This window comes from Acipenser ruthenus, chromosome 14 (assembly GCF_902713425.1).
Source record: "Acipenser ruthenus chromosome 14, fAciRut3.2 maternal haplotype, whole genome shotgun sequence".
Taxonomy (NCBI): domain Eukaryota; kingdom Metazoa; phylum Chordata; class Actinopteri; order Acipenseriformes; family Acipenseridae; genus Acipenser; species Acipenser ruthenus.
In genome coordinates this window covers 23,524,566-23,546,972 of record NC_081202.1, presented here as the reverse complement: position 1 = coordinate 23,546,972, position 22,407 = coordinate 23,524,566, and the positions used below count along the sequence as shown (strand labels likewise).

General features: G+C 36.4%; 2 protein-coding genes across 4 annotated transcripts in view; one reads left to right on the top strand and one right to left on the bottom strand.

Moving 5' to 3' along the window:
• Nucleotides 1–327, top strand: part of dnai7 (dynein axonemal intermediate chain 7) — a 16,812-nt gene extending 16,485 nt beyond the window's left edge. Inside the window, exon 16 of the mRNA XM_058986158.1 lies at nucleotides 200–327. Coding sequence (XP_058842141.1) covers nucleotides 200–295 — 96 coding nt within the window. The 3' untranslated portion in view covers nucleotides 296–327. The remainder of the gene's footprint in view (nucleotides 1–199) is intronic.
• Nucleotides 1–22,407, bottom strand: part of lrmp (lymphoid-restricted membrane protein) — a 25,466-nt gene extending 3,059 nt beyond the window's left edge. Inside the window, exons 1-34 of one of the 3 annotated variants that reach the window (XM_058986154.1) lie at nucleotides 22,234–22,407; nucleotides 21,605–21,658; nucleotides 20,329–20,963; nucleotides 19,856–19,966; nucleotides 19,368–19,548; nucleotides 18,419–18,486; nucleotides 17,975–18,050; nucleotides 17,158–17,331; nucleotides 16,542–16,659; nucleotides 16,015–16,065; nucleotides 15,465–15,542; nucleotides 15,038–15,094; nucleotides 14,429–14,488; nucleotides 14,141–14,205; nucleotides 13,933–14,026; nucleotides 13,546–13,689; nucleotides 12,888–12,989; nucleotides 11,515–11,678; nucleotides 10,579–10,675; nucleotides 9,947–10,109; nucleotides 8,935–8,996; nucleotides 7,656–7,773; nucleotides 7,099–7,237; nucleotides 6,444–6,513; nucleotides 5,016–5,062; nucleotides 4,856–4,923; nucleotides 4,647–4,754; nucleotides 3,348–3,436; nucleotides 2,861–2,942; nucleotides 2,419–2,485; nucleotides 2,229–2,256; nucleotides 1,770–1,910; nucleotides 1,167–1,301; nucleotides 326–473 (exon numbers count right to left, since the gene is read on the bottom strand). In XM_058986154.1, the coding sequence (XP_058842137.1) occupies nucleotides 326–473; nucleotides 1,167–1,301; nucleotides 1,770–1,910; nucleotides 2,229–2,256; nucleotides 2,419–2,485; nucleotides 2,861–2,942; nucleotides 3,348–3,436; nucleotides 4,647–4,754; nucleotides 4,856–4,923; nucleotides 5,016–5,062; nucleotides 6,444–6,513; nucleotides 7,099–7,237; nucleotides 7,656–7,773; nucleotides 8,935–8,996; nucleotides 9,947–10,109; nucleotides 10,579–10,675; nucleotides 11,515–11,678; nucleotides 12,888–12,989; nucleotides 13,546–13,689; nucleotides 13,933–14,026; nucleotides 14,141–14,205; nucleotides 14,429–14,488; nucleotides 15,038–15,094; nucleotides 15,465–15,542; nucleotides 16,015–16,065; nucleotides 16,542–16,659; nucleotides 17,158–17,331; nucleotides 17,975–18,050; nucleotides 18,419–18,486; nucleotides 19,368–19,548; nucleotides 19,856–19,966; nucleotides 20,329–20,944 (3,721 nt within the window). In that variant the 5' untranslated portion in view covers nucleotides 20,945–20,963; nucleotides 21,605–21,658; nucleotides 22,234–22,407. The remainder of the gene's footprint in view (nucleotides 1–325; nucleotides 474–1,166; nucleotides 1,302–1,769; nucleotides 1,911–2,228; nucleotides 2,257–2,418; nucleotides 2,486–2,860; nucleotides 2,943–3,347; nucleotides 3,437–4,646; nucleotides 4,755–4,855; nucleotides 4,924–5,015; nucleotides 5,063–6,443; nucleotides 6,514–7,098; nucleotides 7,238–7,655; nucleotides 7,774–8,934; nucleotides 8,997–9,946; nucleotides 10,110–10,578; nucleotides 10,676–11,514; nucleotides 11,679–12,887; nucleotides 12,990–13,545; nucleotides 13,690–13,932; nucleotides 14,027–14,140; nucleotides 14,206–14,428; nucleotides 14,489–15,037; nucleotides 15,095–15,464; nucleotides 15,543–16,014; nucleotides 16,066–16,541; nucleotides 16,660–17,157; nucleotides 17,332–17,974; nucleotides 18,051–18,418; nucleotides 18,487–19,367; nucleotides 19,549–19,855; nucleotides 19,967–20,328; nucleotides 20,964–21,604; nucleotides 21,659–22,233) is intronic. The other 2 variants (XM_034033592.3, XM_058986156.1) reach the window with 2 other exon arrangements.

Genomic DNA, 22,407 nt, shown 5'->3' with positions numbered 1-22,407 from the left:
ATTTAGAAGCATGGGTGGAGTTTGACTAGGGCTTGGAGGGGATAAGCCCACCCCAAACCTGCCCTCCCTCGACCCACAGACAATCCCCAATGTAAATAAACAATGAGAAGCACCCAATGTTTTGTTTTGTTTCCCCCCTCCCTGACACATCCTGACTTTGGCAGGGTATTATTTAAGTAAAATTATTTTTTTTCATTAGCAGGTGGGCACAAGCCACAGCGGCCAGCACAGGAGAGGCCTCACAAAGACCCATCTGTCGCTGGTTTTGATCCGAAACTGGGGAAAGTCATGCTAACCAAGGAGGCTTAAACTTATAGTTTCCTACCTTTGTCTAAGTTAAACCCAAAAGATCTTTCATTCTGCAACGAAGACACTTTTAGTTCCTCTAGCTCTGTATGCTCCTTGGTGTACAGCCGTTTCAGATTCTCCACATGTTGGATCATGACTTCTACAGCTTTACAGACACTGCTCTCCTGAAAGCAAAAATAAATAGAAATGTGCAGTTTTATAGCATTTAAATTACTTTTAGATGTAGGTATTGTGGTGGTTTGAATTTTTAGGATTAATAAAAGCAACATTTTCTGACCACTCATTAGCATAACAACTTTCTTGCAAGTCCCTTATTAGGGCTTCTACATAGTTCCATAGGGAATATTTGCACACTCATAGAATTTCAAACAGGAATTGCAAATTGTGGCAAAATGTAAAAAAAAAAAAAGCCTAAGTACACAGAAACTCCAGAATATGCCGGTGACCATAAGGATTAAGGTACAATTGAAGTGTGCAAGTACTCTTGAGTGAAAGTATCCGAAAACAATAATTTCACACAGTATCTAAAATGTGAAAGCCCTGAAAAAAATAAATAAATAAACTATATCATGTAACATTACATATAACTCAAATAGTTAAAAATAAAAGCACCGAAAAATGAAATGAAAACTGAACATAAGCCATTGTAAAGTTTTTCTATCTACAGTTTAGTTTTCCAGACTTTTTTCACTTTAACTCATTTTACCTGCCACCACGCTGTTGATTACGACTGGAAACTACCTTTACTGCACATAATTTAGTCTTACGTGGGCTTCATCCCATTCAAAGTTCAAATAAACCACCACCCTTGAAGAATGTCTCTCCCCCTCCCCTCACCCACAAACAAGTCGTATCACCTGGTGAATCGCTCCAACCAATTCAGCCCTTGTTGAGACTCTGGTCATGGACTGGTTGAGGATGTCCAAATTCTTCTGCAGCCTTTGGACAACCTCCAGTGACTGGTTATCACCTGCACACAGCGGGATCAGAGTCTGGCAAGTAGAACACACAACAGGTATTGCCTTTAAGAAAGCACATCAGAGAGTTTCTTCACAATATCAATGATCCCCTCTGACCTGTTTAAAGGACTCAGATATTCCAAACGGTTTTGTTACTGTATCTAAAACTTCAAGTCCTAACAGGAATTTCTTAAGCACTGAATTGCAGACATAGCAGCAAAATAGTATAGTAGTAGCTGATGGGGTTTACTGAGGCGGGAGATGAAAAATACAGAGCATTACTGACGAACTCAATACAAACAGTTGAAGTTATTAGAACTTTTGGAATTTAATAAAAGGCATTTTAAAGTTTGATGGGTTAAGGATCAAATCATGATTCAACCACGAACTTCAATAAACACTGCTGAGGGCACATTCAACATCAGTTCTGGGCCTACCGTTTAAGACATTTACTTGCAAAACTGAAAACTCAAAAGATGTTAAAAATCCTACAGGGATCACCTCCAACAGCATGTTACAATTGTTGAGCTCTTTCTTTAAATTCCCTTCAGCCAGGTCCCTGGATCGCTCTTCCAGCCGCAGTCGTTTATCCAAAGTAAATGCGTCACATTTGAAGCCCAATGACAAACGTTGAAATTCAGCCTGTTAAGACAACCAAATTGTATTGCAAATATCACCAATCAACAAACAAACAAACAAACAAACAATTCTCAGGAGGACCACAGGAAGGCGGCTACAGTTTTATATCCTGTTTAACAGCCTCGAAGCCATGTGATATAATTGTGCTTGAAATACTAATCCTGCCCAGTAAGGGGCTCCAAAATAACCTCTGGGTTGATGAACATTTAATTTGGCTTCAAGGTGGTGTTAAACCAGCATGTATTTACACAGTGTAGGAACAGACATAGAAAAATCAGTGAAGGGTTTAGAATAAAATTAATTCATTTTAGCAAAACTCACCTCAATTTCCTTATCATTGGGAGACAAACTAGAAAAGTGTTCAAGAAAAAAAAAAAAAACTTCAATCTATTAAGTTATTACCTATTTAACAATCTCATTGCATTCATTCATAACGTTTAGAATTATTATAATGTGAAAAATTGAGAGGAATTTCTTTATTAAAACTAGGTTTCCAAGTATATATACGTACATGTTTTTGTCTTCTTTTTTTGGAGTACTGATTTTTTTGGCTTCCTCGTTTTCATTGTCCGCATTAGCTATAAGGGGGGGGGGGTGAGGGGGGAGGGGGGCAGAATAAAAAACCTCCTCTTAATGCTGTTAAGATTTCTAGAGGCTTCTGACAGTTATTTTAAAGACTGGAATGCCTTAACCACCCACTATGCTGTGCCTGCATTGATTTTATAAATATATGTACAAATATGTACTATCTGTAAATCTCCAGGAAGTGCGGTTTCACTAGCAAGGTACTGGGTTTATGCACCAATATGGCTACTTTAGAGTTCTTACAGAGTATGTTAATGCAAATTAAAACAAAAAAAAGAAAAAAAAAACAAAAGAAAAAAAAAAAAAACACACACACACACACACACACACACACACACACACACTATACATTTTTTCATGCCCTGTACCTTTTACAGTGTCAGTTGTGGAATTGCTCGGTGGTTCCTGTCCTTTGTGTTCGTCAATAGCCTCCATACCTTTGGAAAGTTCCTAAAATACATTTAAATCATTGACATGTGACTTCTGTGAATTAAAAGGGAACTGCAAATACATACAGTACTATTGCATTTAAATTGAAGTTTCTATGTTTCCGACTGGTGGTACCCTGTCTATCAGAGATTGTGGAGACAGAGCAGATGATGACTTTTACCCTCCTGAAATATATTTACTACACTTCTCAGGCAGTTAGTTGTGTGGGGTGTGCATACAAGTCCCTAAGCCATCAGTCTAAACTTTGGTAATCAAGCTTTGTACTTGCAAGAAATACCATGTGGTATAATGCAACATTGCCCCTAAAAATATGCATAGACACACTTCTTTAATGCTGCAAAGGACCAAAACTACAGTAATTGCAAAAAAAAAAAAAGAAAAAAAGGTTTGAAAGAAAGTCTTTACCAGGTTCATTTTAAATTTACTTCTGGGTGTTAACGTTTCATTCTTTGGCTCATTAGCACTCAGACTTCCATCATTTGGAGACGGATCCACTAGAAATAAATACATTAACAAGGATATGATCACCCCACATGTGGCTATATATTCATACAGATTTAGCAAAACATGATATTAGATCACAATCCTCTCCTGACCCACCTCCCAGAGTCACTTCCCCATATTAGCATGCCAACAAGCTTAAGGAACTAGCTAATTGTACTGAACTTACAAGAGGAATTGTAAAGTACCCCTCCAAAGAAGGCACAGAAGTAGCATGATCGAATCCATACACATTTACACGCACAACATTCACTCTGTTACTGAAACAAAAAGTCCCATCATAAGCTTTGTAAGTACTGCATAAGTAAAATAAAAAAAAAATTGAAGATTGTTCAACATCCTTCATGCAAATTCTAAACCTAACCATGTGACCAGAACTGGTTATTTAGCATCCGCCTCCCCTGTTACTTTTTATCTAATTGCATATAAAAAAAATTGTAATCTGTGAATTAGGTTTCAGAATACAGAAACTGAAACTTGTGCTAGCAAGATTGTCAACAAATCTCCACATCCATTATACTTCCTTGAGGTTTTGGAACATATGTTGTCCCCAAGTATATAAAAAACTAGATTCAAATAGACAGAATTTGATAGTTAGTTACATGCATTCACAATTTACAAACCAAACCATTTGAAAGTTAGATTTCACTATCAAAGATAAATGTTTCACTCCGGGAAGTGAAAAGTGTTTTGTGACATCTACTTTAAAAACCATGTACTGCACTACAATAAGTTACTATTACAATATGCAATTGTAGTCAGATGTATTTAATTATTTTTTAAAGATAGTGACAGGAACATTAGAAAGTATGTCTCCCAAAAAACATCAGAGCATCAGGTTGATGTAGAATACCAACACTGCTTCTAGACTTAATTATATGCAAGCTATTCATGGCAGAATACAAAGATGCTGCTTGTCAAGATTGCGACTGAGTGGTGCAAAAGCAATAATAAAAATGCAAAATTCACACAAACGAGAATTTAAAAGCAATAAAAAGTTTCAGGCAGCATCTGAGAAGTGTCAGTGCCTCAACAAGCAACAGCTGTAAAACCTAATATGAAATCTTATTACTTTAAAAAATCATTCAAGTTCTTTCACCAAATATAAAGAATACTAAATGTAAAACACTACATATGCAACACACACAAAAAGGTAGAACAGAAAACAAAATTGAGTAGAATGAATGAACAAAAATGAAATACCCGACAGGCTTTTATTCAGAGAAACACTTTCATTTCCTTCTTTGGGTTTCCCAGTTGTTGTCTTAGGACTTCTCTCCCCTTGACCGGTCTCCTCCTGTGACTCTCTACCTAAACCAAAAACACAAGAATTTGAATTGATACACTCCTCTATCATTACCACCTCACAGCAGGTCTCGTACAATCTGCATGACCTTAAAATTCCCTCCCACCTGTCATCTCGGGTCTCCCTGGAGCAATTGGAGCGGGATCCTGCACTGGAGCCTTCTCATGGTTGTCACTGAAAAACAGCAAGATACACTCTATTAGAATGAAGACAAAATAAAACCAGATCACAGCAATATTTTGGAATGCAGTGGAAGAGACACAAACCTCTTTAACGGCACTGCGCTGACAGATGACTGGTCTGCTGCAGTTTCCTGATGTGAATAAAAATATAAAACAGGTTTCAAATCACGTGTGAATAGAAATCAGCACAAAGACTATTGATTGAAGCATTATTAACTGCCACAAAAATGACTCCACCTTATTGTGCAATATTCACAGTGTCATTTAAATATATTGTCCAAGATCCAAGACAAGTGACTACTTTATAGAGGTTATTGAATTTGACCTAAAGCACGGCTTCTGTTAAACGTAATATGTTTTTGTGGTCTGCAGAGTACATTCAAGATTTACATTATACTAACTGTATAAAAGTACAGTGGTCAGCAGACTGGAATACACTATAGGTGGTTACAGGTTCATTTCAGTTAATGGGTCCCATTGCCAGCAGTTTTAAAGTATCACACATAAAATATGTTACAGCTCATCCATTATCCATTTAGAAACATAACTGCCATTTGCACCTTTAAGCTTTTCTAGGTCTTATAAACATTATAAATTAGAGTAAACAGGTACAGTATTGTCATACAAACAAGGGAAAGCACAATACAATCATCATTCTTTCTTACTGTACACACACTCTGCAAGTCGATAACTCTACAATAGCCCATTTAAATGCTTCTTATTTTACATTTGTAATGATCTTTAGTTAGAAGTACATAACATTCATTCACCAATCATTATCTTTGGACAGCTGACTTAGTGTAACCATTTTTTTCCCCCAGTAGATTGTCTAAAAACTACTGCAGATTATAGCAAGAGTAAAACATGCAAGAGGCATCCCTCCAAATCCTTCAATAAAATACAACATTTAAACAATACTAGGCACATAGTAAACATTGTTGGCATTAGTTTACATATATCTGCAATAAAAGGACACGTGTGCTTTACATCAGTAGCTGCCACAGGACTGGAAAAGCTACAAGTCTTGGGTAGACTAAGTCTGGACACACTTTCCAAAACCATACCATGCAGTGTTAACATACAGTAAGATGTAGTTGATCCAACTTAAGCAGGCAGGAGTCATTACCCATACAAGCCCATTAAACCTTAGCCTACAGTCAGCCGACAGATAAATACTTCCAGCTAGTCCAAGAGTAGAGAGAATCTGTACCATTGCTTGAACATCTCTGATAAAAAGCAACACCACACAGGACACACAAGCAGAGTATCTTACCTCAAAAAGTGGTTTGTCTGCCTTTACTGACTTACTGCAGACATTTTAAATGTAATGCGATATTAGGCAAGCAGACAGACAACATATTTTGTGCTTCCTGGTTTATTTTCGCGACAGACAAAAAAAAAAAAAATGAAAAGAAAATGTGGAACTGCAACACATCACAGCTACTCTGTGTGGCCAGAAATAAAGAAAAAAGGAAGCAAGTTATCTCTCAAATGTAATTTATGAAAACAAACCTTTACTTCACTCATGCTGGTGACGGACAGGTCTTCTTCACCTTGAACACCAACAGAAGATACTTCACACCTAGAACGAAATGAAGAGAAAAAATAAGCTGTACTTCTCTTCCCATGAAAGGAGTGTTGACTGTCAATAAACTCAGCTGCACTGTGGAACTCCACAGCAGTGCAGTGATCAACATATGCAAAACTAATCCTGCTGAAATGTCAAACCATTACAATAAAGACTCTTACAAGAGCTCCTGAAAAGTGAAAACACTGCTTTGCATTGCAAAGGTGCAGACACTCCTCTCAAGGCAAAAAGCACAACAGGAATACTGTGTGGTCCAAACAGGATATGGGTAAAACCACCATACAGAAGGTTGTTTTACATTTCTATAAAAAAACATTATATATAAGCTATTTTTAAACTAGAATATACAATTGGAGTTGGCAGTTGCATTCAATAATTTAATTATGCTACGGATTAAATATGCACTTGACTGCAAAAGCATCGGTCATCTCATTCCAGTATAAAATTAGGCATGCTTTAATACAATCCGCAACTGTACATAAACAAAGTCAAACATTGTCTGTGTAGTAAAAAATATAATCATATTCCCTATAACATACAGGGATGTGGTTTAACACTGCATTAATGCTGTTCACCAACCTGTTGCTTAATAGCACTTGGGTTCCAGCTGTCCTTTTCAGAACTATCGGTTTACACTCCTGGAGTTTTACACTTGGTCGTTTTAATTTCTGTGTCTGTAGCCTTGGATCAAGCTGAAGGAGTTCTAATGTCAGTGCATCTGGCAAGAGAAAGCATACTTCAGACAACCCAATAAATTATACAGTACACCAAACTTCACTAATATTATCTTAGTATACAGAGGCTGTACTCAACAAGGTAGCTAGTTTTCTTGTGTCTTTTTAGACAATGCAGCTGGATTTTCATACCTTTATGCAATTTATTAAAATTGCAGTCTACTTTTTCTGCAGCTACAGTGTGGAAACTACAACACACATGTGTGTGTATGTATGTGTTATATATATATATATATATATATATATATATATATATATATATATACTGTATATACATATTTTTTTACAGATTTTCTGTGTTGAATATAATAGTGCTAGTTTTCGGCCTTTATGGACTGCCAGTAAACAACCTGCATGGATTAAATCAAACGTTGCTAAGCGATAAAGATCTTGGTCTCTTACCTATTAAGGGTGTGTACCAGCAAGAGGCACCTTTAATCATTGATATGCACAGTGTGGTCCGACTCCCATTCAGGGCAGCTTCTCCAGCCCTGAAGCCTTTCTGGCACCTATGTTCTTGCTAGAAAATCAAATAATACTCCAATTAATGTCTATATTCAGGACCGCATGCAATAGATACATAAACTGGAAAAAAAAGTGTAATTTCATACACAGGCAAACACTTGGCTCACCTTTGCAGGGACATGGTATAGCAGATCAGCAGTAGCAGTTTTAGATCAGTGTTTGCATGACCAGACCAACGTCATTAAAATAAAATATGGGGAACAAGTGCACTGGCATGTAATTATATTGAGACTGATAGTAATTGTGGGCTATTGTTTATTTACTGTATTTCTATTTAAGGATTACATTGAAAGATGCATTGCAACACACCAACTGTGGAATACATGCCCCACCTACAAAACATGTCAGATTACATTGGACTACATTTGTTTTGCAAATGCTCTCCTAAAGCTCACATGTGTTAAGCATTGAGAATCCTATTGCCTGATACACCTCCCCAGCAGAACTCCAAACGCAATTATATAAATGATAATCTAGTATGATGAACTGACAAGTGATACTACAATAAAACTAGTCAGCCTTTGTCTTAAGGCTAGAGTTCTTTCCAGTATCGATTATCCTTGAAACTCCCTGAGATTTCATCAGGAAAATTAAACCAACTAAATAATTCCTAGGTTTTAATGTTATGCAATGTGTGGGAGGACATTGCACAAAGGCTGCCCACAAGCAGCAGCAGCTGCATCCACATCTATGTAGATAACTAGAGGAGCAACCACAAGAATGTTTTTGCTTCGTTAAAACCAATTACAATTCAGCACAAAGAATCAATTTAAATGATACTGGACTTCTAAAAAAATATTGACAGACAAAATACGACTTTTATTACTTATATTACTGTCAGAGAACCTGCTGTTGGTTCTCAATAATTGTGTCGACGTGGGCAAATGAGGGAAAGTTTTGCTTCATGTTGTTTAATTAACTCTACCATGTACTGTATGTTAAGAGAAACACATACAGTAACATTCACATCAAAGACTAAAATCCACTTTTGGATTTAACTTCCTTTATTAACGGTTTTTCAGTAGAGAGGTTGAAATATAAAATTCTTCGATTTCCAGAAACACATATAAATTCATATCTGTATTAAATGGAAAAAAACATGCTTAAAGTATTTAAATTTGGTCATTCAGTGAGTAAAGAGAAAAGCTAGTCGTACCTGGCAAAGCAATCCACAGCACTGCCCTTTAAATAACTTCTCCCTCAGTGAATGAACTGTAGCTAGATATTGGGGAAAAAAAATAAAAAAAACACACAAAAAAGTCTACAGTACCTGCTTGTATCAATATTAAATCAACAAAAACAATTAAAACCACAGAATTACTGAATTTACCCAAGTATTAACTGTACCTACATATGCAGAAAAGTAAAATACTACCACAAATAGCAGGTTTCATACAAAGGCTGTACTTCGTAGGAATAAGGATATATACTACTATGGAAAAATACAGTATCAAATCATTGTCTATGTAAAGAGTCTGACCAGCCAAGTTTCTGGATAACTGACCCACACCTTGAAAATGAACAAGGATGCATTGCAAGAACTAAAACTATTGCAAATCACCTATGTACTGTATGCGTGCTTTAAAAACACAACACTGCCAGTTATGAACCACTGTAGACAGCAAAACTCAAATTAACGTCTTATCACTTTCAAAAAAATATTGGGACCAGTTAGTGGTCCTGTAAATTGGCTGTCAGTTAATAGACTTCCACGAATTAGTTTAAAATATACAACACTGTAAATTAACTTATTCACATTAATAGCTAATGAGAATGGTTTAAGAGCAATAATAATAATAATAATAATAATAATAAAAAGATGGTTAGACATTCCCTGTCAGAGTGAGGTGCATAAGAGTATTATATAAATGAAGCCTAATTATATAAAAAAAAAAAAAAAACACAAAACAAAAAAAAAAAACATTGACATGAAAAATATTAGTCTGTGTAAAAAACAGAACACTTGAAAGAAATTAAGAACATTGTCATGAACAATAATTTCAGTATTAAACAACTTGCTCTCAACTCCTATACCCCCCCCCCCCCCCCCCCCCCAAGACCTTTCTTCAGCAATAAATAAATAAATAAATAAAACACACCAGTCAGTAACAACTAAAAAGTATTTCAATGATTATCCAGCACTTTGCAACACTGTTGGAGGTACTTACTCTGTTGCTCATCAATTTTCTGCTGAAGTCCCTGATAGCTGACTGACAGGGAACTGATATTATCCTGGAGCTTCTGTTTCTCACAAACCGTTTCCTCCAGTTGACATCTTAGAGAGTCGACTTCGTTCCAGACAGTGTCAGGAGCTGTGGTCTCATCTGTAACCTGAATGCACAGCATGAAAAATCTATATAGCTAAAGACCAAACTATGCCCATTATCTTTAAAAGTAGCCGATATGCTCTATCTAGCCTAAAAGAACCTCCCCCTCCAAAGGGGAAAACAGGTGCCTTAAAGCTTATAAAAAAGTCTTCTTTAAACCAACCTTTCACATCTGCGTTTGTATTACTTTTGCTTTGCATGTTTGAACATATAAAACAATTTTTGTGGTTAGGAGGCGATAAAAAAAAAAAAAGCAAGCTGCTTAAATTGTGTGATAGAACCACCCACTCAGCCTCCTACAGCTTAACTTCCTCAAATATTTAGATTTACAAAAACCACTTCACCAAGAGCTACAATCTGCTTTGCTCTATACTGTTAGAACAAGAATGGGGATACACTAGACAAGGAGATTGAATCTTGACAGGTTCCTGCAGTGTGAAGGGTCTCCCTCCCCGCTAGGCCTCCTCCTTTACCTGCTGCTCCTCCGAGGGCTCAGTTTGCGAGGCCACCTCACACTGCTTTCTGACCGCTTCCTCTTGCAGCTGCTTTTGAGCCTCCAGTTCTTGAAGTCTGTGGTGTGGAGTGAGGCAAAACCACAAGTTGTCACTGACATTTAAGAAAAGCCCAACACCTGGATATTTCTCCTTGGCCATGCAATGTGGTTCCATAACCATGGGGCCATCTGCAGCCCAATCAACCAATCACTTCTGCTTTGGGGGTGGGGTGATATTGCATTAAGTGGTCTTTGCAATTTGAAGTTGAGCAAATTGCAACAGAAATGATTGAATACATTGCAGACCCACAGTTGCAGAGAATCTAGGGGGGGTTCAATTAAAAACAATTGCGGTGCATTTTAAAAGTGCAACTTTCTCTTGGAAGAATTACCCATGTGGTTATTACTGGGTTTGTGACCAATTGTGATACATGTAGTTTCCATCTAGTCAAGACCCTCCAGGTCACACACACACACACACACACACACGAATAGGACTCTCAAAGAACTATGCATTTCTTGAATATGTTAGTCATGTAAAACAGCCCATTTAAAATAAAATAAATCAATAAATCAATAAATAAATAAATAAATAAATAAATAAATAAATAAAAATGTATAGATTTTTTCTGGTTTCAGAAGCTTTATTATTCATGACTTGATACATCTCCAGTTCCTTTTTCAATTAAACCAGAGACTAAAAAAGCCTATACATACCATTAACCATGCGTTACACCGTCAATGCAGGCATAAAAAAAACAAAAAACACACACACACACATTGCAACATTCATAACTTCCTTCAGAAGGTACAGATGTGAGCTGTGAAAATATATAACCTCTTCTTGCACAGTTGCCATACTTCTACATTGTATGCGAAACATCCAATTCCCATAATGTTGCCGCATTGCTCTCACCTGGAAGACAGATCCTTCTTCAAGTGAATGATCTCCGTCCTGGACCTCCGCAAATTACTTGCCATTTTAATTAATTCATTTTCCAAAGATGATTTATGTTGGTCCAGCTGCTGGAGATTCTCAATCCAAAAGCTTCTTTTCTCTTCTAGTTGTCTCTCTAAAGCCTGCACAATTTAAAAAAAAAAAAAAAAAAAGTCAAAAACCACAAACCTTTTTATTGGTTCATATGCTGCTCAGTGAGAATGATGTACATTGTCTTTTCATGTTGCAAAACAAAATACATACTGGTATGGTTCACTGTATTCTTTCCACTGCAAATTTCCACTTTATTTAAAATGTAAATATTATATTATTCTGGCTAACATGTCCACAAATCAATGTACTTTTGATTAGAAAGATTTGCAAAACTAAGACAGTTCCCACTTCAGGCTAGTAAAGTAGCTAAGCATTTTTAATTAACAAAAGCTATTCCAATTACTTCTGTTAAATCTCATCTTTCATAGTAGCATACTCCAGGACAATATCTTCACTGTCCACAGTAGGAGTGTTAATAGTTTAAATGTTAAAATATCAGCTAAGCGTTAAACATTGACAAAAATATGTAGGCCAAATATAGGGGTTAGACTTCAGGGCATTTTGGGCCAATTTCATATTCAATATTTCTTCTTGGTCTTTTCCATCTACAATGAAATGCACACATACAATCATATAGACAAATACACGCTGCAGCAATTTAGAAAAAAGCGATGGAGGCCCAATATGGTAAAGTTTAAAACACAGTGTTCACAAGGAACCCTACACCTGCCAGACCTCAGCAGCCCTTAAAACTAAAACGATATATTTTCAATGGTTTGGAAAACGATCAGCCACTTTCTTATGTAAAGCCTCTTCGTTGCACAATTGCAAGAAGGGGTGCATTGATAAATTGTTATACTTTCTTTACAAGATATATATCATATCGGAAGAGATATGTATTGCGAAACAAGACCCAAAGCACAACACAGCCTGTTGTAGTTCCCTAAATGGTTCATGACTGAAGAATAAGTGTGCCTTATAGTTAAGATTACATACTCTCATTTTTTGTCTTAAAACTGTCCATTAAATGACCATTTGATCTTATTACGCATCATACAAGAAGTCAATCAAGGTCATTACATGTATTGCGATATATGTTGCATCGTGGCCTGCATATCGCGATACATATTGTATTGTGACAGTAGTGTATTGTTACACCCCTACTTGCAAGTGCTGGAAACAGAGGATACCCTTTTTTCTTTTTTTAAAACCACACGTATGTAACGTCTCGGAGACTCTTCAAAGAGCATTTTCTTTTTTACACTGAACTTTGAAAACCGTCACCGTTTCTCACTTACCTCGAGCCTAGTCTTGCCTGTGGCTTTGTTTCCTATTTGTGACTCAGTTACTTGCTTTAGTGAAGCCACAATCGTATTGGCATCCTCAGTAAAGTCTTGACGCTAAAAAAAAACACACACACTCACACACACCACAAAACAATTCAATGCTTAGATGCAGTACCACGCGGGTTTATAACATACCAGCAAATTCAGACATTTACAGAAAGAGTCTGTGTTAAAACAGGATATATAGGTGAAGCTTTAGTTTAATTTAAATGGGACATTGGGTGAGTTAAAAAAAAATTGCCAATGAGTAAATAAAGTTTCTCATAACTGTTACTTTTTGTTTATGTATATAATGAGATTTGCAAATCCAGAGACTCCCAGTCAGGATTGATTTTAGAATGGTGAAGTGTCTGAGCCTATTAACTATTATAACTGGGACAATGGAGGTCCCATTTATGTGGGAGCGTTTTAATGTAGTTATAGTAGATATTGTACAGACACACAGACTCGAACAGGAGTGCAACACACACACAATAGTTATTCATGTGTTAAAATAATTAGAAACATTAATTCATAAACACAGGCCCAAGTTGAGTGTAATTTTAGTTTTTGTTTTGTTTTTTTGTTAATTACAAAGTATTGTAAAAAGACTTCTCAATGGAAGGCTTACCATTTTTTGGATGATAGTCTTGAATTCTGCTGACATTTGCTCAGGTAATGGACCTTGCAGGAGTAATAGAACTTCCCTATCCAAAGTTTCATCTAAAGATGATGCGTGACATAAAGAGGGCGACATCCGTTCCCTGCAAGTTGCCTTAAAAACACAAAATAGGTTATAAAAAAGAAAAATCTGAATTGAAGTAGAAATAGGTACTGGTAGTACATGTTTTTGCCAAGCTGGGATCTAGACAGAGATTTTCAGTCCAGCTGATACAATGCAAATCTGGCTCCAACACTAAGACTCTGCCAGGTTAGGAACATTATTTTGAAGGAATGGTTTCTTTGTAGCTTTGGTTACTTATATCTGTTCAAACCTTATTCCTGTCATCCCACATACCTCAGGAGACTGTTGAGCTAGTGCCAGCTCAGTGTGCAAGGACCCTGCAATGCTCTGGTTCAGTCTGTAAGCCAATGAGAGGCTCATTCCGCCACTGTGAAAAGGTCAATAGGATAAACTATTTAAAAGTAGTACAGGAGGAGTGCAGAAAAGGCACAGATGCCCATTATATGCTGCCCACTACCCGACCGCCTCCGTCAATACTCACGAAGCCAGGTCTGGCTGCATCATGTTGATGTGGTTTTCCAGTTTATTCTTTTCATTTCTTAAGAGCTGTCAGGAAGAAAATAATTAATGGCAAACACATAAGAGCCATACAATTTACAGAACTCCAATTCCAAAGGATCTACATGTATAAAGCAGACACCCACTACAGAAAACTCAGTTTAGGCTGATTTTTATTTTGTTATATGGAAGCATTTTTTTTTCTTTTTTAGTATTAACTTAACCATTATCAGTATCTTATTAATGAAATAATCCAAGAAAAACATCTTACCTCCATTATTGAGGAATATTCAGCAATTGTACTGTTCAGTTCCTGAATATGGATATTTTTCTGTGGAGTTAGAATACCAGAAATTGATACTTTTCCAGCATGCTTTTTTTTTGTTTGTTTAAAGTGAACTTCTTTTAAATAACATTAATTATATTTCAGATTCTAATGTTCCTTGGCTTTTTAACATCAGAAGATCTCCATGACCAATTCTGGAAACACTGAATAACAGAACACTTCCATAAAGTAAACTACACTTCAATAACTCAAAACAAGGACGAATGCTGACCTTGTTTTCATGTTAAAACCAAACTGAAAACCATGAAAGATGCCTTATGGTCAACAATCAATTTCCTTTCATCACTGTCTCTAAACTAATGTTTCCTTTGATCGTACGGTTTATAGAAGGTCTTGTTGTCAAAGGTCATTTTAAACAAATACATTTATAAGACGTTTATCTTTAATTATAAAATATACTAGTTTGGAAAATCACCTCTACAATACCAAAAGACATTTCTGCTGAAGGCCATTTACATATTAGCACTAACACTGCTTCTTGGGTGGTGTATGGCAGGCAGTAGTAAAATGGTTTAACTAATACAAAAAAATTACCTCAAGCAGAAGTGCTTTATTTTTACAGACAACACTCTCAAAGGAATGCATCTGCATCTGGAAGAAATGGAGAAAAAAATAGGTTTCATAGCATGAGGGCTTGGTTTGCAGTTTAAAAAGACGCAAACTGAACTGGCACAAACGCCAACATGGAAATCTATAAAATGTTAAAATCAGAGATTTTTTGTAACTAAGAAGGAATACAAACAAACCCACAGATTGTCCCATTATAACATACATTTAAAATGATACACACAAATACAAATGCAATAATACATAACAAACACACGTTTATAAATGCAAATAGGCCACAGCAGTAAATGTATAAATCATGGCCCAATTATATTTTTGTACATTGATGAATCAAAATATATTTCAGATTTATGGCAGAACTATATACATTGAATTGATTCACACTCTGACTTACTTGAAGATTAGCATTGATATTGCACAGATCAGCAATCTTCTTTTGCAGGCCATCAATATCCATTGTGTTCCTTATGTTCTGTTTGTTTAAAACAAGGAGGGACGGATCATAGCACCAAGACATTACTTAAATTACTTTTCTATCTACTTAAAGAAACAAAACAATCGTTCTTTAAAAATCAACTAATACATGTTGGTGGTTTCATTTTCTGATCTTTGGCCTTTTTATTTTTGACACATAGCATAAAGAACATACATTCTCACAGATATTACCACATTACACGAGTCACAATGAGAAGTGCACATCATATAGAATAGCATCCCTCAACAAAGGTTGCGCAATACAGGAACTCAGCCATTCAAACGTTCTTACTACTAAAGCAAAGAGTAAGCCGCCACAACCTACAGTCCCACTATATGCAAAACGTTTTCAATGAAGTAATGAGTGATCTAATTTGACCAAGGTCCGGAAAATGTGGCATGGTTCTAGAGGAAGGGCTAAAAGGCATCGGATTGAAATCAAACCACCATGTAAATGTTTCTGAACATACCTCTTCCTGTAGAGAACTTATCTTTAAGATGAGAGAAAGGTTGTCCCTTTCCTGTAAAAATGGAGAAAAAGATAGATAGATAATTGGTCTGTTTCTAGTTAAAATAACACTTTTTAAAACAGGATAGTGGAATATTATATATATATATATATATATAGCACCTGTTGCCTGTATCCATATAGTGTGTTACACTTAATTGCATCCCTGATGGTCATGAAGCACATTTATTTCTTCCATTACAAAATAAAAAAAAGATAATTGCATATTCTAGTTAATTGCACATACTTGTTAGGCAAATGGCATAGCAATTAACAGGCATCTACTGTATTCACATGGAGAACATTGTGAAACTTGACACACAGCAAGCAATATGTAGTGTATTGTACTGTTATACATACTAGAAGATGCAGTACAGAACTAAAACAAGTAAATACAAATGTTTATGCAGGTGTATGCTGGTAGATTAACACTGACAATGCATTCTGACTTGTACAAGTTTTTTGCCTCATTGAGTCCGATGGCCTCACCATCTGTTTATTCTGAGCCACCATTCTGACTCTGTTCTCCTCCACACTGTTCAGATTTACTTTCATTTCTTCCAGCTCTTCTTGCAATACCTTCACCTTCATATCAGACTGCTGGCCACTGCAATGCAGAAAACCACAGGATAACTGACTAACCCACATTCAGTTGCTGAGAAGGAGAGGGGGCTAGAAAGTCAAGCGCTGGTTCAGTGGGGTTTAAAACAACATTTTAATATTCAACATCAATTTAACAAGCTTCCCAATGTTAACTAAACAACATGAATGATTTTATATATCGTACTGTCAAAAACTTTTTGAAATTGCTGTGAGTACATCGACAAGCATTCAAATAGACACTAATAGGTAAAAACAAACAAAGAATGAGAAATTGTGATTTTCCTTAGTAAATGCCTATTATGATTGAGAGATTAATAGTTTTACTATTTAAGTCAAGATACACCAAAATACCACACAATCCTAGATCCAATCCAATATAAAAATGTTTGTTTAAAATATTTTTTGGAAGGGATATGTCAAGGCACATGGGTAGGTGCTCAATGTTAACAGTAGTTGCAACAGCCATGCGGTCAAAACATGACCTTGAAATAGATAGCAATACCTTTTAGCCTGGGCCCGGAAGTCCTCCTTCTCCTCCAGGAGTTTATTATTGGTTTCCTCCATCACCTCTACTGCCAGTTTCAGTTTTCTCATCTGATCGAGTAGTTTTTGGTTGTTGAATTGGAGATCAGCGACACAGTACACTAAATCAGACGTCTCCCTGTTCCCATGGAGACTGAAAGATTAGGTTTGACTTTTTCTATCCTAACAAATCTATCAACTCAGGTATAGCTTTCAAAGTTGCAACCCATTACTACGGACGGACAGATGGAACACTTGCTGGCCCAAAATGATTAAACAAGACTCCAGTTCCCAAGTAACCAACTGTATATTTTACATAAAAAGGACATGCAATCTGGTGTCAAGCAAACATTGTAGTGAGAAAAGCTGTTTTCTTTTCTTATTTATGTTTAATAATTCCATTGACCATTTACAGCTACATATAGTGGGACTCAGTTTGCGTTCTTAGCATTTTGTGATTTCTTTAATCCAATGAGACTTTTGCCAGAGACTGACAACTTTCCAAATTGTACCTCAAAATGTTAGAATACATGTAGTACATACTGTACATAGCTTGGAGGTAATTAACTGGAAAAAAAAAACACAATAGCGACAGATAGTTACAGATTGTCCTGTTCACAGTAAAATGTCAAACTGTGGAATTGGTCATATCTAGTTACACTTACACAGAACAAAGTAGACAAGAATTGACAAGTTTCTTTATCTGATAGAGCTAATTTCAACATATCAAGTGACATTTAAAAACAATACTTCTCCCTCAGTGAACAATGCTGTAATTTAGTGTGGATTTTACTTACAAGTCTCCTCTAGAGACTTCTCCTCCAAATGCCTCTAAACTTCCAACAGTCACATTGAGCAACGCAGATCTTCTTCCTTTATAAATAAAACAGTCACACAGAATTATTGATCTGAAGAAAAAAAAAAAAAACTTCACTCATCCCACCCCTGACAAAAGTAATTCAGCCACTATCACTGTCCCTATGACTACATGCAAACTGAGCAATGTACACACTAGCTAGTCATCTGTAAACAGCGCCACAATAAGGACCATTATCAAGATTATCATTGTGTCTCTTTGACATTGAATCCCCTTTAGCTGTGAAATTGTTTTTTCTGATAGTGGATGCAGGAGACAATATTGACACTTTCAATATTTTTTACTATGTTCTGCACAGACTACTAGGTTAACATGGTTTAAGCAACAGTCCTCCAGCATCCATTACTGATTCCAAAGCTCTTACCTGACAAGAGACTTTCCCGTATTATCTGAGATGAACCTTGTGTTGCATCCCTTGCTGCACCCTCATCACTGCAAAAGACACATAGAATCATGTTATTAAAACTGATTGTGTCGAACTTGCACTGTTTATATAAAGATGGTTATGTTAAACACAATGTTATTTTCAGATTAATCAGGTCTCTGATAACAAAACTATTTGATACGAGAATACCAACATTCGGCTTATTCGGCTGTTGCTTGCATTTGGGGGCAATTATTTTTTTGTATTTATTTATTTATTTATGTATTTTTTTTACTTCCTTTTAAAATGAGATCAAGGTCCCACTGATTGTGTTTGCAAGAGTATTTTGCTTTGTGCAACTGATAATGACTCATGAATCGCATATTTCCAAATTCTAGCAGCGCCTAAGCCCTCCTACACTGGTGTCAACCTCAGCATTTTAAACAAAACAATTACCAGCAGAACAACCTTTGACTATATCTTCCTGGAGCCTGTAACTGGCATTTGTGTGCATTATGTGAAATATCTTCCTTTACTGTAGAAAATGCTAATGTTGCAGTACACCCAAAGCAGACATTTGGACCTATAATGCAGGGATGTAAATAAAACTCCTATTGCACAGCAGTTTCACCCATCCCAGGTTTTAATATGTGCTTGATTAGCCCCAGTGTATAGGTAACAAGTTCAGTTGAGTCTTAATAAACTCACAGTAAAACCAGGAATGGATCAAACTGCTAAGCAAAGGTAGTCTCATTTCCATTCCTGTAGCTTTTTTTGTTTACATCAAGATAGTATACTATTTTTGTGCTCAAATTGAGGTACCGTAGTAATTAATTAGGGGTAAAGGGATTTCAGGAAATTATTTTAAGTAACTTCGCAGATATAACTTTCACGTTTATTTTCGGATTGTAAAGGGACAATTCCTTGGGCATGTAAATGTAATAGTGACCCATTGTTTCTGCAGTCATCAATCCACTCCTTCATGATGGCGTGATAGGTGGGCAGGTCTATGGAGATGTCCCTGCGTTCGGGGTCCAGCATGTTGCAAAGTTCCTCAAGCCCGCTGTCTTCAGATCCACGGCTGGTTGTATGCCGGAGGTAATCCACTATCCTTGATACAGATACCTTGCCTAGAAAAGAGGGACACCACACTGGTTCCTTATCACCATAACTTGTAAAGAAGAACCGTTCTAAACTGTCTTTAGGTTTCCCTCATCGATTTTGCCATCCTTAAATCTCAACAGCAGCCTGCGTTACTAAGAGTTACACAGGTGAAATAGTTTAATCAATGCTTGTTGTACCGATTATAGCAGAAAAGTAAAGTGAACAATGGTACATACAGTATTCTTCATCATATTACATGCTTAGGTATTAATCTAGGTTCAATTTTCTACTGTACATGTTCTGTATAGTAATCTTCAATACCTATTTACTTACCTCTGCGTTGTGTGTCACAGGCATGAAAAATGGTGTCTAGTAAATCTTCTTCACAGATCAAGCTCACTTCTGCATAGGAATCAGCTCTTTTTTCAGCTGGATGTCTACTAGCTAAACACGGGAGATAAAAAAAAAAAGAGAACGGAAACATTTCTGCTCTATAAGTGGACTGAAGGATCAGCTTTGTTGATTAATGTTACCAGTGCAATAGTATTGGACTCATGTACTCTTGTTTTTGTTAAGAATCACATTTTAAATTTTTTTTAGTTATAGTCATCATATCCTGGTGACAGCCCCAGTAGGGCTCTCAGAATCATGTCTAACTCCAAGTACCATTAACCTGTCCCCTAGTGACAATTCAATCATCAAAAAACAAGTATCTATGTTGTCCGCTGGTGTACCCAATATAACTGTAGTACAGAGGCAAGTATAAAGATTTTCTAGAAGCCCAATTAGCATTGTAACTACGTTACCTCCGCCTTCACCCATGGAAAGCCGTTTTACCACAAGAGCTCGGGACTTGTCACCCTCCAGTCTTTGTGTGGGAGTACATAAATTTATATTATAAGACACAGGACTGGCTGTAATGCTGTCCGTTTTGTCACAAAATCTGCTCCTGTACTCAGCGTTGCTATATGCAGAATACTGCGCAAAATCAAAATAGTTTTCCCCGGTTTGGGTGGAAGGTGTTGAGCAGCTCTGTGACCAAGACCGAGGAGGCCAGGGCTTGCTGTTCTTTTCTGCAGTCAGGCTAGAGATTGTGTAGGTGGCGTTGCTGGGAGTTGGAGCAATTGAAGACCATTGTTTGCAAGGAGAGCTGCCTGGGATGGCCTGGAAGACCAAGCTCTCGCCTGCTGGGCTTCCAAAGGACAGTAGGTCCTTCTCATTTTTAACGGTCCTGTTTTTTAGCATCCCCTCCAGGTTCTTTTTCAGGTTACTCTGGGGGCTGTCATAGTTCCGGGACTGGAATTTTGGGATCTGCAGTGTGGGGTTGGCCTCTTGGTCCCTCCGTTGAATCGTTTGGATCTTTCTGCAGATGCTGTCCACTGGGTTGTGGCGCCTCTGATTCCCTACAGCTTCTGAAGACATTAGTATATATTTGTTCTTCCTATTTAAAAAAAAAAAAACAAATCAATTTCACCTACTCTTATACTGTAATGAAGGTGTAGTTTCCTGTTGTGAATGTTATCCTACAGATCTTGTATGACAAATATAACAAGTTCATTTTAAAGTTGAAAAAGTAGGACAAATAAAACATGACACAAAGTTAGAGCTATGTTATACCTTAGATAATACCAGCTATTGTAGTGATAAAAAGGGTTAATATATTAAAAAAAGGCTGTCATGATGATGCAATATCCAAGCAATATTTTACTGTTATTCAGGTTTGACCACACGACTGGTGTTTGTTATGTGAATACTCTAGTTATAAAACACACACTTCAGGCAAAATAATTACTGAACTAACTGAATTCTTCTGTGCATATACTGCAAAATATCAGCAGACCAGCAGGAGTTGGGAATTGGAACAAACATTTACTGGGTTCCCATTGTATACTGCAGATATAGAAAACCTGTGCACATGTTTACAGCAATTTGATTTGATAACAAACCACTGGATTTTCTTATTCTTAAAACGAACTTCTCTTCAGCCAGCACGGCCAATTAAAAAACAACAAACTACAAACAGCTCTGACCAGGACACACACGCGCACACACACACGCGCAGAGTATACACAACACTAAGACCTTTTAAGCTTTAGCTTGAAGTTCACAGCCCAGGCAAAGATACAAAACCAGGATCTGAAAAATAATACACAAAAAAAATATTAAAATATAAATACAAATGTAAAGAATTTTATTTTTATACACAGTATATTTATATAAAATTTGATAACAACTGTATTTCTTTCCTGGTGCAATACAGTCAGTAGTATGTTGCTATATCGGGTTATTCTGTGAAGTCCAAAGATTAGTCCCAAAGATGTGTTGCCGGTATTTTATTACTGAATAGTCTACTTGATTATATAAATTATCTTATTAAGACGATATAACTTTTTTTCTGTATGCAGTACTTATGTTTATATTATTTCTGTAGTTTCTACAAAAATGAAGGCTACAATTAAACACAGAAAATATAACCAAATAAAACAAGAACAGCATTATTTCAAAGTCGTGGTGCATTCTAATATTTTATCCTGAAGGAATTACAAACATTTTAGCACACACTTTCAAAACGAATTATTTCTACCACCAGTTAGTTATCCACATAACCCCCTCTCATAAAGTGTAAACTGAAGCTAGTTTCCTGCGTTTTAAATAGCATATGCAATCAATGTAGGATACTGCATGACTTGTTTTATTGTTATTATACTTACCTTTTTATTAACTTGCGTTAAGACGATTCTAAAATATCAAAACTATTACTTTCACTGCTGGGAAACTTTTCTATCTCCCTTTAATTTGCCCAGACCAACAATTTCAAAGTATCGCGCCAGAATGACGTATTCGCAGTAGAAATAGTTTCCATTTACCGCCCTCTGGTGTTTAAT